The 14,588-nt window shown below is 42.0% G+C and overlaps 1 protein-coding gene across 9 annotated transcripts in view; it reads left to right on the forward strand.

Annotated features, from left to right (window-relative positions):
- Nucleotides 1–14,465, forward strand: part of MAP3K2 (mitogen-activated protein kinase kinase kinase 2) — a 47,954-nt gene extending 33,489 nt beyond the window's left edge. For 8 of the 9 annotated variants that reach the window (XM_046943720.1, XM_046943722.1, XM_015290045.4 and 5 more), the window contains 8 exons: nucleotides 534–601; nucleotides 1,831–1,926; nucleotides 3,172–3,378; nucleotides 4,035–4,183; nucleotides 4,371–4,502; nucleotides 5,642–5,771; nucleotides 6,781–6,958; nucleotides 7,548–14,465. In XM_046943720.1, the coding sequence (XP_046799676.1) occupies nucleotides 534–601; nucleotides 1,831–1,926; nucleotides 3,172–3,378; nucleotides 4,035–4,183; nucleotides 4,371–4,502; nucleotides 5,642–5,771; nucleotides 6,781–6,958; nucleotides 7,548–7,773 (1,186 nt within the window). In that variant the 3' untranslated portion in view covers nucleotides 7,774–14,465. The remainder of the gene's footprint in view (nucleotides 1–533; nucleotides 602–1,830; nucleotides 1,927–3,171; nucleotides 3,379–4,034; nucleotides 4,184–4,370; nucleotides 4,503–5,641; nucleotides 5,772–6,780; nucleotides 6,959–7,547) is intronic. The other variant, XM_040703884.2, reaches the window with a different exon arrangement.
- The last annotated feature ends 123 nt before the right edge of the window (nucleotides 14,466–14,588 follow it).

Raw genomic sequence — 14,588 nt, forward strand, 5'->3', positions numbered from 1 at the left:
GCTTGCATTCATTAGTCATCTTTATTAGATTGCTTAAATATGTTAATCAGCGTCACATATAATAACCGAAAAGTCTACATCATTCTTTAACTCATTAAAATTACTAACTTAATCCTATGGCTTTTGTGCAGAGAAGAGGAAATAGTTGGAGGCATTAAAAAATTCTGCACTTGTTTGGTTAAGTTTGAGGGATTTTTGTAGGCTGCGTAAGAGATTCTGCGCTCATAAACCGTGTGTGTGTGTGCAGCCATCAGGGTGTTAAACTTCAGTGTTCCTTTGTGGCTTTACTGGTGCAAATGGCACAGTCTGTTGCTGTCTTACCACACTGAAGGCAAAGAGCAAGGTTTTCCATTGCTACTGATCCTGAATGATTATTGATACCTGATAGATTTGATGTTGAGATCAACTTCCACATTTGTGAGCTGCAACTTGTATAGCGTAAAGCTTCCGTAGGCCGTAAAGCATTGTAACGCAGTGGGATTGTTTAGTTACTGTAGCTGCAATTTTAAAATACTTTGCTTTCACATTTCTAGAGACAACTATCCCAAATCTCGGATGCCGAGAGCACAGAGCTATCCAGATAACCATCAGGAATTCTCAGGTAGGCAAAATTGGCTGGCCATAATATCTTTCCCAAGTACTTCCTTTTGCAAGTAATAGAACTTGAAAAGGGAAGTTCATATTAAGAGGTGTTACCTTATACAGGCTTGTGATGGTAGCAGAAGACATAGCAACAAAATGCAATCCACATAGACACAGTGAAAGATGCAGTAAATGAATCTTGTAAAGGTTTTCTTCTAATTAATGTGTGTAACACCAGTGCTGTTGTGTTTAGTGGGGAAAAAACAAGGCAAATAATGCAGTGCCTAATGGCACACAGGTTGGTTAAAGTGGACTGCAGTGTCCATTTTTAAATTGGTGCGTTTACATATTTATTTACTTAATTTATTTAGCGTTACAGCTGTCATTTCATCCTCTGTAAAAAGAGAATCACTTTAAGTGCTCATAACTGCTGTAACCGAAAGCATTCCAAAGCACAAGCATGAAGGAGAGCTGTTTGCTGTGCCTATAAATTAATGAGTCATCACCACTAACATTGCTTTCATACCATGCTCTGGCTTGAATCCAAATTGCTGTGCACAGTTCAGGACGCCAAGTGCAATGGGTAACCTTGAAGGTTTTTTCAGGTACCTTTATGGACGTGCTTCAGTATAACGTATCCTCAAAATAATTTTGTCACCTCACTATTTGTTGTTCTGTGTGCAGAACTCGTGTGCAGCTAAACTGTATGAGTTGTAGCCCAGATTCTTGTGGAACTGCTCACCACTGCTTCCATCTTATATGTTCATTCTCTAACAAATTATTTATCCCTGAAGGAGTTTCCCCTTAAATATGAACACTTTTTAAATTATAAAGGAGGACTTATTGACTGTGTTTTAGTAATAGAGGACGTATGGACTCCTTTGCCAGTATTCTGTATTTGTTCATTTTTAAATTTTAAACTAAACTGAGTTCCTGTCGCTTCTCCTGTGGAGCTGTTATTTTCCAGATTGTCTCTATTAATGTCTCTAGTCACTCTCTAGTGCTCTGGTACTGTTTTAAGCATGAGATTACAAACAATATTTGTTATATTCTTCAAGTCCTTTGGAACTTTTAGCTGGATTTGTTGGTTTTGTGTGGATTTTGTTTCGTAGTATTCTTTGCCCTGAAGCTTCAGCTTTGAAATGTATTCTGTGTTCTTCCCAGTATTTAAATTTGTAATACCAGAATGATTAATGTGTGTGCCTTGGTTGTATTTGTAACTCTGAAATGTATCTTTGTATTTTCTAGTAGAGTATGATATCCCAATATTTGAGAAGTTTGGAAAGGGGGGAACGTATCCCCGAAGATACCATATCTCATATCATCAACAAGATTACAATGACGGTAAGTGTAAATACTGTAGGAGTCCTACATAATTAACTTGCTTTTATCTTAAAAACTAAAGAAAATCTATCTAGTGAAATCTTAACGGTGCACGTGCAACAAGTAACCAGCTACTCCTTTGTAACAGAGTTGAAAATAATTGCTGCTTGTATGTAGAATTAAATCTCAGAAATATCTGTTTTGTTTCTCCTTAACTTTCTTCTATCAGACCTTAATTCATTCCTTAAAGATTTTTTTCTAGCATTTGTGCAAGGCCCTTATTTTTTTGCTCTCTTCAGTCTTGTGGCAGCCAAAACTTCGTGAGTTGGCTTGAGGAAATGTCCTCGTGAAATGGATGCTTTGAGCTACACATGTCAAATCAATTTTAGCTGTTTTATCACGTTATCTTCTCAGTGATATTATAACACTGCCTAATAATTTGTTCACATTTATCACATCACTGAAATTGGCCTGACTAGTGTCTAAATATGAGTCCACTCCTTCAAGATGTTTCACTTGCCTTCTTCAGTCCCCTGGGAACTCCATCTCTGGTGTAATACTTAATGACTCAGATATTCCTTTTACAATTTATGTGAGCTCCCTAGGATGAAACTTCGTCAAGCCATGTCCACCTAAAAATGTTTGTTATCTAAGTATATTGATGTTATTCTAAGCATCTGGATGTAATTTACCTTTTTGAATATCAGTGTCCTTTTTGGTTCCAATGCTGTCTCCATCGCTGAGTCATGCAACGTTTATGATGTTCGTTTTGTGGATTTTCTGTTGATTCCAAGGGTGGATCTTTCTCTACTTTCGATTCTTATTTTCTCTAAAAAGTGAATATGCCAACCTGGGCATTGTTGAGATGTCGACATCTGTCTTTTTTATCGGAAATGTATTCTTCCCATCTTGCTGGAGTGATACAGATGGAGGTGGGGCATTTCCCTTCCTACCCTCACAGCCCCCCCTGTTTCTGCAGCGTGTCTGTTAACTTCAGGACAGCTGTAAGAATTGTCCTCATTACGCCGCTTGCAGTTTTGGACACTTTAACGTGAACCATTCAGACCAATCTTTTTGTATACCTGTGGTTAATTTTTATTTTCTTCTGGTTTGAAACTTGGAAAATCTCATAATTGTTGCATCACGTGATATGGTGTGGAAGGTGTGAACAGTGTTATGCAGAATTCATAAAGCATTTGCATACATAAATTACATAGCGGTGTTTGTTTGTGGTGTAACATTGGTATTCTTTGTGTAACACCAAAGGTCGTAAAACTTTTCCAAGAGCCAGGAGGACGCAGGGGAACAGCTTCCGGTCACCTGTTAGTTTCAGTCCCACTGATCACTCGCTGAGCACCAGCAGTGGGAGCAGTGTCTTCACACCAGAATATGAGGATAACAGAATGAGGAGGAGGGGAAGTGACATTGACAATCCTACCTTGACAGTGATGGACATCAGCCCACCCAGTCGCTGTAAGTTAAGGAACTTCGTAACCTCCACTGTAAAACTCTTACCTTTCAAGTTTGTCAAGTCAAAACTAAGCATGTCATCAAAAGAAATGTGATTGAACAATATGTTGTTCTCTCCCTAATGGGAAAAAGTTAAGATTTCATGCTCTGTATTTTTTTCATTGCTTGCTGTGCCAATCATCATTTAGATTTTTGCATGGAATATACGTATACGGTAACAAATCACTATAAAAATACTTTTGATGTGTTGAACTCTGGAGGACATGAGAAGGCTTATGCAGGTTGGAATAACCTGTTGGCCTTTGGTATCGTTGTATGTCTGTGGTGGAGCAAATATACCTTGGGATGATTTCAGTAGTTAAGTTTTGATCAGGCCTCCCTTTTTACAACAATGTTACTAAGTTTGCTTAACATGCTTTGTTTTTCAGCTTAGCTGTTACTAACTGCTTAAGTATGTCCATCTTTACAAGAAGTTGATTATTTTGTAGTAAATTTTCCATCTTGCAGAAAGTTTTATTTATTTGTAACTACGGAGAGGAAGTGTAATCTTCCGTTGTAAAATGTAGTCCTTGGGAAAAGTTATTTTCTGTGTTGTTTTTTCTTTTAATCAGCTGAATAACAAGCTTACATTAAAACAGAAATCTTGTTTACTTTTTCAGCACCACGAGCTCCAACTAATTGGAGACTTGGCAAACTGCTGGGTCAGGGTGCATTTGGCAGAGTATATCTGTGTTATGATGCTGATACCGGAAGAGAACTGGCTGTTAAACAAGTGCAGTTTGATCCTGATAGTCCAGAAACTAGCAAGGTATGAGGTACAGTGTGGAGGTGCTGTGTTTATAAGCTGAGCTGTTCCTTTCCCTTGTTTTAATACGCGTTTCCATGTCTTCATTAGGAATCCTGTTTTGTTAATAACTGAAAAGAATTAATTTGGTTACCTGATTTTAAAATTGTTGGACAAATCCTCATTCAGTGAATGCGTTTGTTTGTTTTAGGAAGTAAACGCTCTTGAATGTGAGATTCAGTTGCTGAAAAATCTGCTGCATGAGAGGATCGTTCAGTACTATGGCTTCTTGAGGGACCCACCAGAAAGAACACTCTCTATATTCATGGAATACATGCCAGGGGTAAGCCAGAGAGCCAGTCCACTTCACCTATCAGCTTTATGTGATGCGATAGGCACCCAAGCAGGCAGAAGGGCACACAGATATTAAAGAAATGTCTGAGTTGAAATAGAACAGCTGGGTACCAACAGGTATTTGTAGCAGTCTATCCGTGTCTTCTCCATTGTTTGCATTTTCAGAATTGTTGTGGTTTGTACAAAATGTCTTCGTGTCTGGTTGTGGCATAGGAAGTGCCTAGAAACCTTTGAAAAGGCTGCATCATTTTTATACTCTCGAGTCTCCTTGAATTTAAGATTTCTTTTTGAAATGCTTTGTTTTGGGCTCTTGGTTGGTCAGCATCTCAACTGCTCGATTGTTTTAAAACAAGAAAGGTAGCAAAGAGAGGTGTGGGAATAAGTGCGTACCAAAACTTTTCTCTTTTTGTCTGTGGCACTTGGATACATGCAGAACTGTTCTCCTGTTACTGTTCTGATAAGAAATATGCTCAGCTCAGAACAGTGTAGATTTCCATTTGCTCACCAAGTGGGGTCAGCAGAGCTAAATAAAATGAGCTTTTACAAAAACAGAGGATTTGTATTTCTGAAGAGTTACAGCGCTGTACTCCGCAGAAGGAAAGTGTGTTTTTAGGTGAGCTTTGGGCTTTGTTCTGGGAGGACTCTTGAATTCGTCTGAGATTTGAAAGACAGTATTGCAGAAATAATCTTTGATTAAAAGAGCCACGTCATGAGAAGATGGTTACAAAACTGCATTTTTGACCTGATGTTCTTTTAAGCTTACTTTTTAGTTTTGATGTAGCTGTAAAGCATCACCCCCCACCTTCCCATGGTTTTCTGTGACAGCCTTTTTTTTTCCCCCTCAGGTATAAACTAACTTTTGTTGCTGTTTAGCTACTCAATAGTTTTAGAGTTAATGGCTGAACATTTTAGTGTATGACTTCTCTGTTCAGCCTCTTCTGTGTAAAAGCTTTGATTTTATTTTTAAGGGTCACAAAACTACATCTGTGCTTTCAGTTGACCCAGGATGCCCTGCAGCTTAAAATGTCTGTATTTTGGGCATGTCATCGTCATTGAAGTTCAGCATTAGTGTATTAGACCACTTGTGATCCTAGGAACATTACGGTGTTCTCTGCTTCTTTGCTGTAGGGTTCCATCAAAGACCAATTAAAATCGTATGGAGCACTGACAGAGAACGTGACTCGCAAATACACGCGGCAGATTTTAGAAGGCGTTCTCTATTTGCACACAAACATGATTGTCCATCGAGATATCAAAGGTAAGGAGGAGGACAGTCCTGGGCACAGTTCGGTGCTGTTTACTACAAATTCTTTCCCTTTCTTGTCAGCCAGGTGTGAATTGCTAAAATGTAATTACGTTTGAGATATCAAAATACTGACTTTAATGGAAAGCAGTCATGATTCTTTTATTCTTGTCACTGTTGTAAACTGAGTGTGTTTTGGAAGACTTCTGAAGAGGTTTCCTCAGTGTCTGTCTGCAAAGCATTCATGATAAAATTTCCTTCTGAATTTAAGTAGCTTTGAATATACCAAAAGATCATCGCAAGCGGTTGGAATATACAGAGGAAGGCATTGTGACATGAAACTATTAGTTGTCACTGAGTTTTGTTTCTATCAACTACACAGAAACTACCCAGCGTTTCACTATTACAGAAATGCCTGGCAGAGGTGACTCCCCTGACCTCAGTGACTCACACCTCTTGCACTCTTCTGCCAGGAAGTTGATGTACTTTTTGCTGATGGATATAGGGGATGTGTAAGAGCTGCAGAAGCGAGTTAAGAATATGTGGGAAGATGGTGGTGTTCTGTGGGATAGGTGTGTTGAACAACCTTTGTATCCTCTAAAACTGACGGTTTTCCTTTTGCTTTATATCAGTAATGTATTTTTTCCCCCAAAATGGTGAAATATCAATAACATTTTTGTTATGCAGATAAATGTTTTAAGCAAGTCTGGGACACAGTTTGGGATGTTGCTTTAGTACCGTATCGAGGCATTTTTAGTAGCATGAAAAGAGAATTTCCTACTTCAGGTTGTTGCCCTCACATGGCACACTTCTTCATCAGCAGGGTTTTACAGAGTAACTGAAACTTTCTGGGATAGGCCTAGGATGCAAAAGACGCATTAACAGTTCATTTTACCGAACCTCCAAATAGAGCAATGAGTAGGGAAATGCTCTGGGAGCACCAGACCCATCTTGCACTGTATTATTGAATCCAAACTCTTTTAATACTGCTTTCTACACCAAAGCTTCATTCTTTTCCTTCAAGGAGCAAATATTCTGCGAGATTCGGCAGGCAATGTGAAGCTGGGTGACTTTGGTGCCAGCAAACGACTGCAGACCATCTGTCTGTCTGGTACAGGAATGAAGTCTGTCACAGGAACTCCGTACTGGATGAGTCCAGAAGTTATCAGTGGAGAAGGGTACGGCAGAAAAGCAGATATCTGGTATGTTACAAAACTTCTCTAACAAAACTCGTGATGATTTTAGAATGGGTGGTTTCTCAGCAGAACGTGAGTGTTCGTCATCTGAAGTTGGAGTGTTTTACTCTGGGGTTTAGGCAAAAGAAGATAACACCTGAGAGCACTGGCAGTCACATTTGCGCATTTGGAGAGCGTAGCACTGAAATCTTGGATTTGTTGCTTTGGCAGTTCGTGAGCCCATTGGTTTAGTGATCACAAGAGAATCCTTTGAAGCAGCCTCGCATGAAGGCCTGTGTCAGCCTGCTGAGCACTGAGATATCAATCAGAATAGTGGCAGTGCCATCACACAATCAATAATGCCTAGCTAAATACCTCATTAGCTCTTCACTGAGGTACTAGCCTTTGGCCCAGTGAGGTAATGCATTGGAGATGCACAGGTAGTGATTTGCTTAACATTGTGACAGTAGATAGCTGCTTTCCGTCAAAGTTGCATTGTAGAGATAAGTGGACACTGCTTCCTTGTGGTACTGCAGAAGCTTCTTGATGTTTCTTGTGTTCCTAGAAGAGCACAACTCTGTTGTAACCTGCTGTCTCGCTTTTGCCTCTGTTTCAGGAGCGTAGGTTGTACAGTGGTAGAAATGCTCACTGAGAAGCCCCCATGGGCAGAATTTGAAGCAATGGCTGCCATCTTTAAGATTGCCACTCAGCCAACCAATCCCCAGTTACCACCTCATGTCTCAGACCATGCTCGGGATTTCCTGAAAAGGATTTTTATCGAGGCCAAGCTGCGACCATTTGCAGATGAACTGCTAAGACACACGTTTGCACACTATCACTAACAGCCTGCCTCAACTCAGCTTGCATCTGCTGCATTTATTTTCTATTTGACTGCACTTTTATTTTTTATTTTTTACAAAAAGGAGAAAAAAGACAAGAGAGAGAACGCGTTCTCTTGAATCTTTGTTTCACTTAGATTGTAAACAATCTAAATTTTGTATCTAAAATGAGAATCTTCCCTTCCCTGCTCCCACCGGGACTAGAACTTCTTGTTTCTATAATGTACTGATGTGGTTCATGTAGATAAAGCACTTTAGTACATATTTGTTCCTTATTTAAAGAGGGAAAAATAATAGAAATGATTGGACAGTCAGGAACTGTGTGATTTTTTTTCTGACACCGCTGGCTGACTCAGGGTGCAGGGAAAACAGACATGCAGCCAGAGGACAAGAAGGTACTCCTCTGTGATTGTTTGTTACGTTACAGGTACTTGCAGCAGAGAGTTCTAAGTTCTTATATTTTAGCAATTAACGAGTTTCTGCATTGTCTAATTTAAGCGGGATCACATGGTTCTGAGAGTTGATTTTTAAAGCTGGAAGAACTTGGAATTCTTTGTACAAAAGCGTGTCTTGACTGGTACTTTTGTGTGACCAAAAGAAAATAACAGCAACAGAAAAGAACTCAACACTGATGAGAGTTCTACACCAAAATCTCTATTGTATATTCTTAACGGGAAAAGAATTACAGGTAAACAGATGACGGGCCCGGATCCTAGAAACTACTGTACTGCAAGGGGAATATTTCCATAGTAGGAAAGAGTCAGCTGTTGGATGTAAATATTTAGGAGAATGTCTCCTGCTGTATCTGCCAAAGAAAATCCTCTGTTACATACACTTGCAGGGAGACTATCATGTTAGGTAAGAAATATTAGAGAGATTGAGAGAGAATTCTCCTCCACGATGCCATGAATGTCTGGGGGAAAGGGAGTGACTGATCCTTTTGCAGTATGAGTTACACCATGCAGAACGATCTGTAGGAAATAATGTCTTCAAAGCTGTTGAGGGGCGCTAGGATGGAATGTATGTCAACATCAAGTGCCTAAAGAATATAAAATCCTTCCCCTTATGCACTATAAGCGTTGCTTTAGTAACACGGTTCAGTCATCTAGGATGTGTTAAAAATTCCTAAAATGAAATTAAACTTTGTTTAGCACTAGGAATAAGTCACAGAGGAGAAAGACCCCGCTTTGTTTTTCGTAAGGTAACGATGATCGAGGAGGCACAGCACAAAGCTGTGTGAAGGAGAGGCCTGAAGCACAGAGCCCCAGCAATCAAATAGTGTGAGCATGCTTACCCCAGCCTGATAAGCCAGCATCAGTGTTCTTCAGCTTTCCAACTGTCATGAAATGAACATTAATCAACTTCTTCTCAAAGAAAATAATAAAAGAACAAAGGAGAAACTCTGAATTGGAGCTTCTCAGTCGAGAAGTCCTGGTACTGATCAGAGGTAGTTAGTAACTGAATTTCATAGCAGAAAAGTCAAACTCTCATATTTCTGTGGAACACGACTTAAATAACTCAAAAGGGAATTTGGAAATAAACGATTGGACTGCAGAACTGAGTTAATGTATACTGTTTGGATGATTCATTGTTTGCTTTTGTTTTATAAAAACAGACCAGGCTGGTACTGTGAACCTTGTCCACTCTGATGGGACTGTGTTACTGTCCCAGGCTCTGCTCTGTTTGACATCTTTAGGGGAATAGAAGAATTATGAAGTGCGTGGAGGCAGAGCAGTAAATTTACCCATTCTCACACTAATAAACTCATGGGAGTTCTGCAATTGTTCTGCTAACTTCCTTTGGTACCAGAGCTTAAACAGGAGTGTGAATCTATCCTAGCTGCTTTACCTGTAGAGGAGGGAGGATGAGTTCTTGGCCATCTCCTCTGAGGCTGAGTGGTGCCCTCTTCCAATTGTTAAAGCTTTCCCCGACTTAAACCTTCTCAGTCAGGGGATGCAACCATGCAACGTTTTCTGAGTGTGGAAAGGACAATTCTGACCAGGGAAGATTTAGAAAGGTGAAAGGAAAGGTCTGCTTATGCTGACTGACTGAGGGTTTCTCTGTCCCTGGATCAAAGCTATGAAAGCAGATTGTGGGACGAATTCATGCATATTCTGCTGTAAAGGGCCTTTGATTTATAAGCAACATTTAGTGAGAGCGAGGGAGGGAGGCTTAACACAGAGCCTAGCTTATGTAGCTAATTTAAAGATCAGATAATTGAAATGATTGCTTTCCAGCTGATCAAGAGGGTACCAAAACAGAGCTGAAAATACGGAGAGAGAAATGAGTTGTGGACAGCGATATCCGCAAAGGCAGGGGTACTTTGTGTTACCGAAAAAGGACATTAAAGGGAGACATAACCAGGTTTATCTGTAATGCTCTTAACATTTAAAGATGCTCTTCTGAAAGGAAACTGCCCTCTCTGAAGCTTGAAAGTTTTCAGAATCCTTTTTTCTAATATTGAGTCCTCTTTGTAAGGCAATGCTGGCTCACGTATATTGCAATATCACCTTCTTTTGTGATTTTAATACTGAATAATCAAAGTTGCTGCTTTTGTGCCTTTCCTAAAAATGGCATTCAGTCATGGCAGTGGGGAGCATTTTGGAACCTAAAAAAAAAACCCAATTGGCAGAATGCATTTCCCTTCATTTCTTTGAAATACCCGAAAACTGCTGATGTAGACACAGCACTTTATAAATGAAGATCACTCCTGGCAGCTCCAGCAGTTATAGCAAAATGTTACTCACGTAGCCAGGATTAGGTAATGACCTGAGCTGTTTTATTTACCCCGTGGAGAATTTGTGTACTGACCGAAGCAGCTTGCAGTAAATTGAGGTGATTACCACGTGTATTTTGAGCTAGAAGCTAAAGCAGACTTTGACTAAGAGCTTGGCTAATGCCCTGACCCCTGCATGCTGTACTTCAGCGCTGTTGCATTGGGGTGATGCAGTAACCAGTTTGCATTAAATAATGTAATACATCTGTATTTAGCGTCTGTAAAACACCCCATTGACTACTGGCAGGATGACAAGCAAGCTTCAGCTCTAGAATTTCAGAGGACACATGGAATGGCACACTTACAGCTCCCTTGGCAGAGGTTTGCAGAGGCAAAGCCCCTTCTCACCACTTCTGGTGTGTTACTAGCGAAGATAGCAGCATTTTAGAGTCCTCAGTTGTTCTTAGTTGCCACATCCAATGACCAGATAATGCCGATGAAAATAATGCTGCTGCAGGGCTGTGTTTTGTTCTTCTGTAAATGCTGTCACAGAGCGATGCTCCCCAAAAGTAAGGATCCGGGTTCCCAGTGAGTACATGGATTTACAGAGGACTGACTTATCTGCTGAGGAGTTTTAGTATCATGTTTCACTTATTAAGGAACAAAAGTTCAGCTACTTCTCTAATATGGCTTTAGTGGTGGAACACTGTTAAACTATGCTGGTAGAGCGGGGCTGAAATTGTTTTATTTCTAATTTGGGTGATGGAAATGTCTGTGCAAGGACGTACTAGATCCATATCTTGTTAAGTGAATAGCTAAAGTTTACATCGACTTCTTTTCCTGACAGCTCAGTCTGACTTTATTAGCTTCAAGTTCTCATTGTAGCTTAACAGCCTTTTCAGTGCAACAAAATGGGAGGTTACTACTTTTCTTAGCTACTGCCTATTGAAGTTGGGCTTTGATGATCCTCAGAGGTCCCTTCCAGCTCAAATGATTCTACGATTTAGCTGTATGCCTTAATTACACTCATACTGTAATATCACATCAGAATGCTATGGCTGTCATACAATTCCATGTTGCCAAATGAGTGCTGAAGTATACCTTCAAGTGCCCCAAACAGATTTCCCTTAGCTGTGTTGGAAAGTGTGCTTCAGGTATCAGCCGCATCAGACTTTTACATTGAGAACCTTTTAAAAGCGATTTTTGGAGCTCTTCTGGAGTGCTTCCAACTCAAGCACAGGTTTCAGATGGGCACGTTGGAGACTGTAGGCTACTATGCAGACCAGAAAATGTCTTTCCTCCAGCTACAGCAGTGCTGGTACGGCTGGGATTTAGCCTTCCAGCTCTGGGTAACAGACTCTGGGTTTCCTCTGGAGTTCATAGTGGATGTGAAGCTGTAGTTGGTCCATTTGCAAACGTGGTACTGTATTAATGGCTGTCTACTTTTGGTGCACAGGAGCATTATCTGCATAAGCAAATCAAGGGATTTCTCTGCAAGGCTGATGTTGTACCATTAAATTGCTTCCCGTTTCTTTTTGGATAATGCCAATCCTGCCCTTGTCCTGACTGAAGGCTGCCTCGCAGCACCCAGAGGTACAGTGCAGTGCAGCAGGCAGATACTTCAGGCAGCACAGAGCCATGCGTGACTGCAGCTTCAGAGACTTGAGCTAATTGGTCAGAGCTACAGTTAGTGATTAGGGTTTTTTTAATCTTTAAGATCTGTCCTGCATACAGAAAAGCATAACTGGTGTGCTGTAAGGTGAGTCCATACGGTGTTTCTGGAAAAGCAAAGTATTACTGCCAGTACCATTTCTTCCTGCTGGTAACTTGCTGGCAATGGCGAGTCTGTAGTGTACAGCCACACAGAATTACCAAAGCTGTTCTATTCCCACAGACGTAGAGTCGCAAGTGGCAGTCCGTGGGCTAGTGCTGTTACTTACAGGTACACGTATGCCCACCGGGTACTGGCACACAGTGATGGACACTTCCCATATTTAAAAGGTTTGTGTCAGATGCTGCTTTGGTGTGCAAAATTCACACACCGTTAAAATCAAGGGTTTGGGTTTTGTTTGTTTTGTTTTGTTTTTCTTTTTTAAACCAATCATATTGTTGTCATTCTGTGAGACATGCACGAGGGGGGTGACTAAACCTGGTGCCTTCTGTAGCCAGGCCTGAGCTTTGGGATGTGTTTGGGACACCATAAGGAAGGGGCTGTGACTTGCACTGCTGTGTGCCACAGCATCTCCGAGCTGCTGGGAAGCAGCCTTACGTGAGAGCCTGATGTCACCCACAGCCACGCGGGTGTGGGGGCAGAACTGCCGCCAACCTGGCTTCTAAATCAATCCTCTTGATCAGAAACAAAGGAACTCCTTTCTCTTTTTATTTTCCCCACTTGGCCTTCCTCATTGGCATAACTTAAATACTGCTGGTTGGTGGCCACTGAAGGCTCCCGAGGAGGGGGTGAGCTCACCTGCAGCTTGTGTGCCCGGCCCTGTGCCGCATCCTGCAGCAGGGAGGAGCTGGGCTGTGCGGGGCTGCAGCTCCAGGGCAGTGCTGCAATGGGCCCCACTGCCCGGGGCTGGCAGTGCGTGGCTTTGGTCTGTCGGTGGGTGTGTGTATGTACTGCGGGGGCAGACGGAATGGAGAAAGTCGCATTTCTCATGTTCCAAAAGGGGCAGTGCCAGCAGCCTCGCTGTGCCTCGAGCTTAGGTGTTTGTGCACTTACTTTAGAGGGAGGAACTGGATTAAAATACGTGATAATCGTATCTCGTGGTTCAGTCCTTCCTCTGAGTCCAGGGATGAGGACTGGAGGTCAGGGCCCGCTGTCGGAAGATACAAATACACGTCACTCCAAAGTGGAGGAACTCCCAGGAAACACCTCAGAGGTTTCCATGTCCCTCACTCACCCCAACCACAGCCCCTCCTTTTCCTCAGAGGTTTTCTCCCGTGGGTTTAGAAACGAGGCTGCTGTTTCCGTAGCTGAGCAGGCGTTAGGTTGTCCCTGTCAGGTCCCGCTGCTGCTTTCTCCTGCACACCAGCTTACACGGTGCTGTCGGCCCTCCACTCCCACGGTGCGTTAAAGCCTCCGTCATCTCAGCCCTCCCGCTCACACCATGGAGACTCACTGTAAATACACGGAGGAGACGTAGATCAGTCGCAGCGTAGACTTTGGTTTCATGGAGCTCCGAGTACAAATTTGTATATTTCTCTTGTACATTTTTATGTAGCCATTAAATGCTCTATTTAATCTATCAGTTTCTCACTGTAAATGTTTTTACTCAGTTGAATGCTGGGCACAGTTTGTAATGTATGGACACAAAGGTGTTTTTTTCTATCAGCGTTGACTTTTTTGCACATTTTTGGAACTATTTAATTTGTACACTGATTTACTACTCTGACCAATTGTCGATGGGTGCGTGCGAGCCACGTGTGTGTGCAATGTACTACTGGTGGGGGGGGGGGGGGGGGGGAGGGGTTGACTTTGGAGACGTCTCTGTTGGTAACGGCGTGCACTGCTGGTGCGGCTTCCTATGGCACCTCGTGTGTGAAACCGGCATCTGAAAGGAGGGCCGCGGGGTCCCGGGGGCAGCTGGGAGTGCGGCGCTGCTGCCGCCATTCCTCGTCCCACAGCTGCTGCACTGTACAGAAGCAGAACCCCCAGCCCTGAGACTGTGTGCAGTGCGGGGTGTGTGTGTGTGTGTGTGTGTGTGTGTGTGTGTGTGTGTGTGTCCCGTGATCTTATTCCACAGTTTCGTTTCTACATTTTTATGAACTTGTTTTTTAAGGGTACTATGTTTAGTTAGGATAATTAAATATATAAAAGCTTTGAGAGATAATTTACTAGATGAATATATTTTCAGCTGGCTGATGTTCAAAATATTTTTTTAATTTTTTGTTTTTAACCATTCGAAATGTATTTGTATTTCCGAAATCAGACACGAATTGTACTTAGAACTATATTAAAACACGCCGTAGGGAACAACGCTGTCCGTAGTTCTGTCTTTTGTGCGACGACCGCCCCTCCGCCCCTCCGCCCCTCCCCTCTCGCCCCGCCTTCCCACTGCGGCGTCGCGCCGCGCGGCGGAAGTGACGCAACGCCCTC

The sequence above is a fragment of the Gallus gallus genome, chromosome 7 (assembly GCF_016699485.2).
Source record: "Gallus gallus isolate bGalGal1 chromosome 7, bGalGal1.mat.broiler.GRCg7b, whole genome shotgun sequence".
Classification (NCBI taxonomy): Eukaryota; Metazoa; Chordata; class Aves; order Galliformes; family Phasianidae; genus Gallus; species Gallus gallus.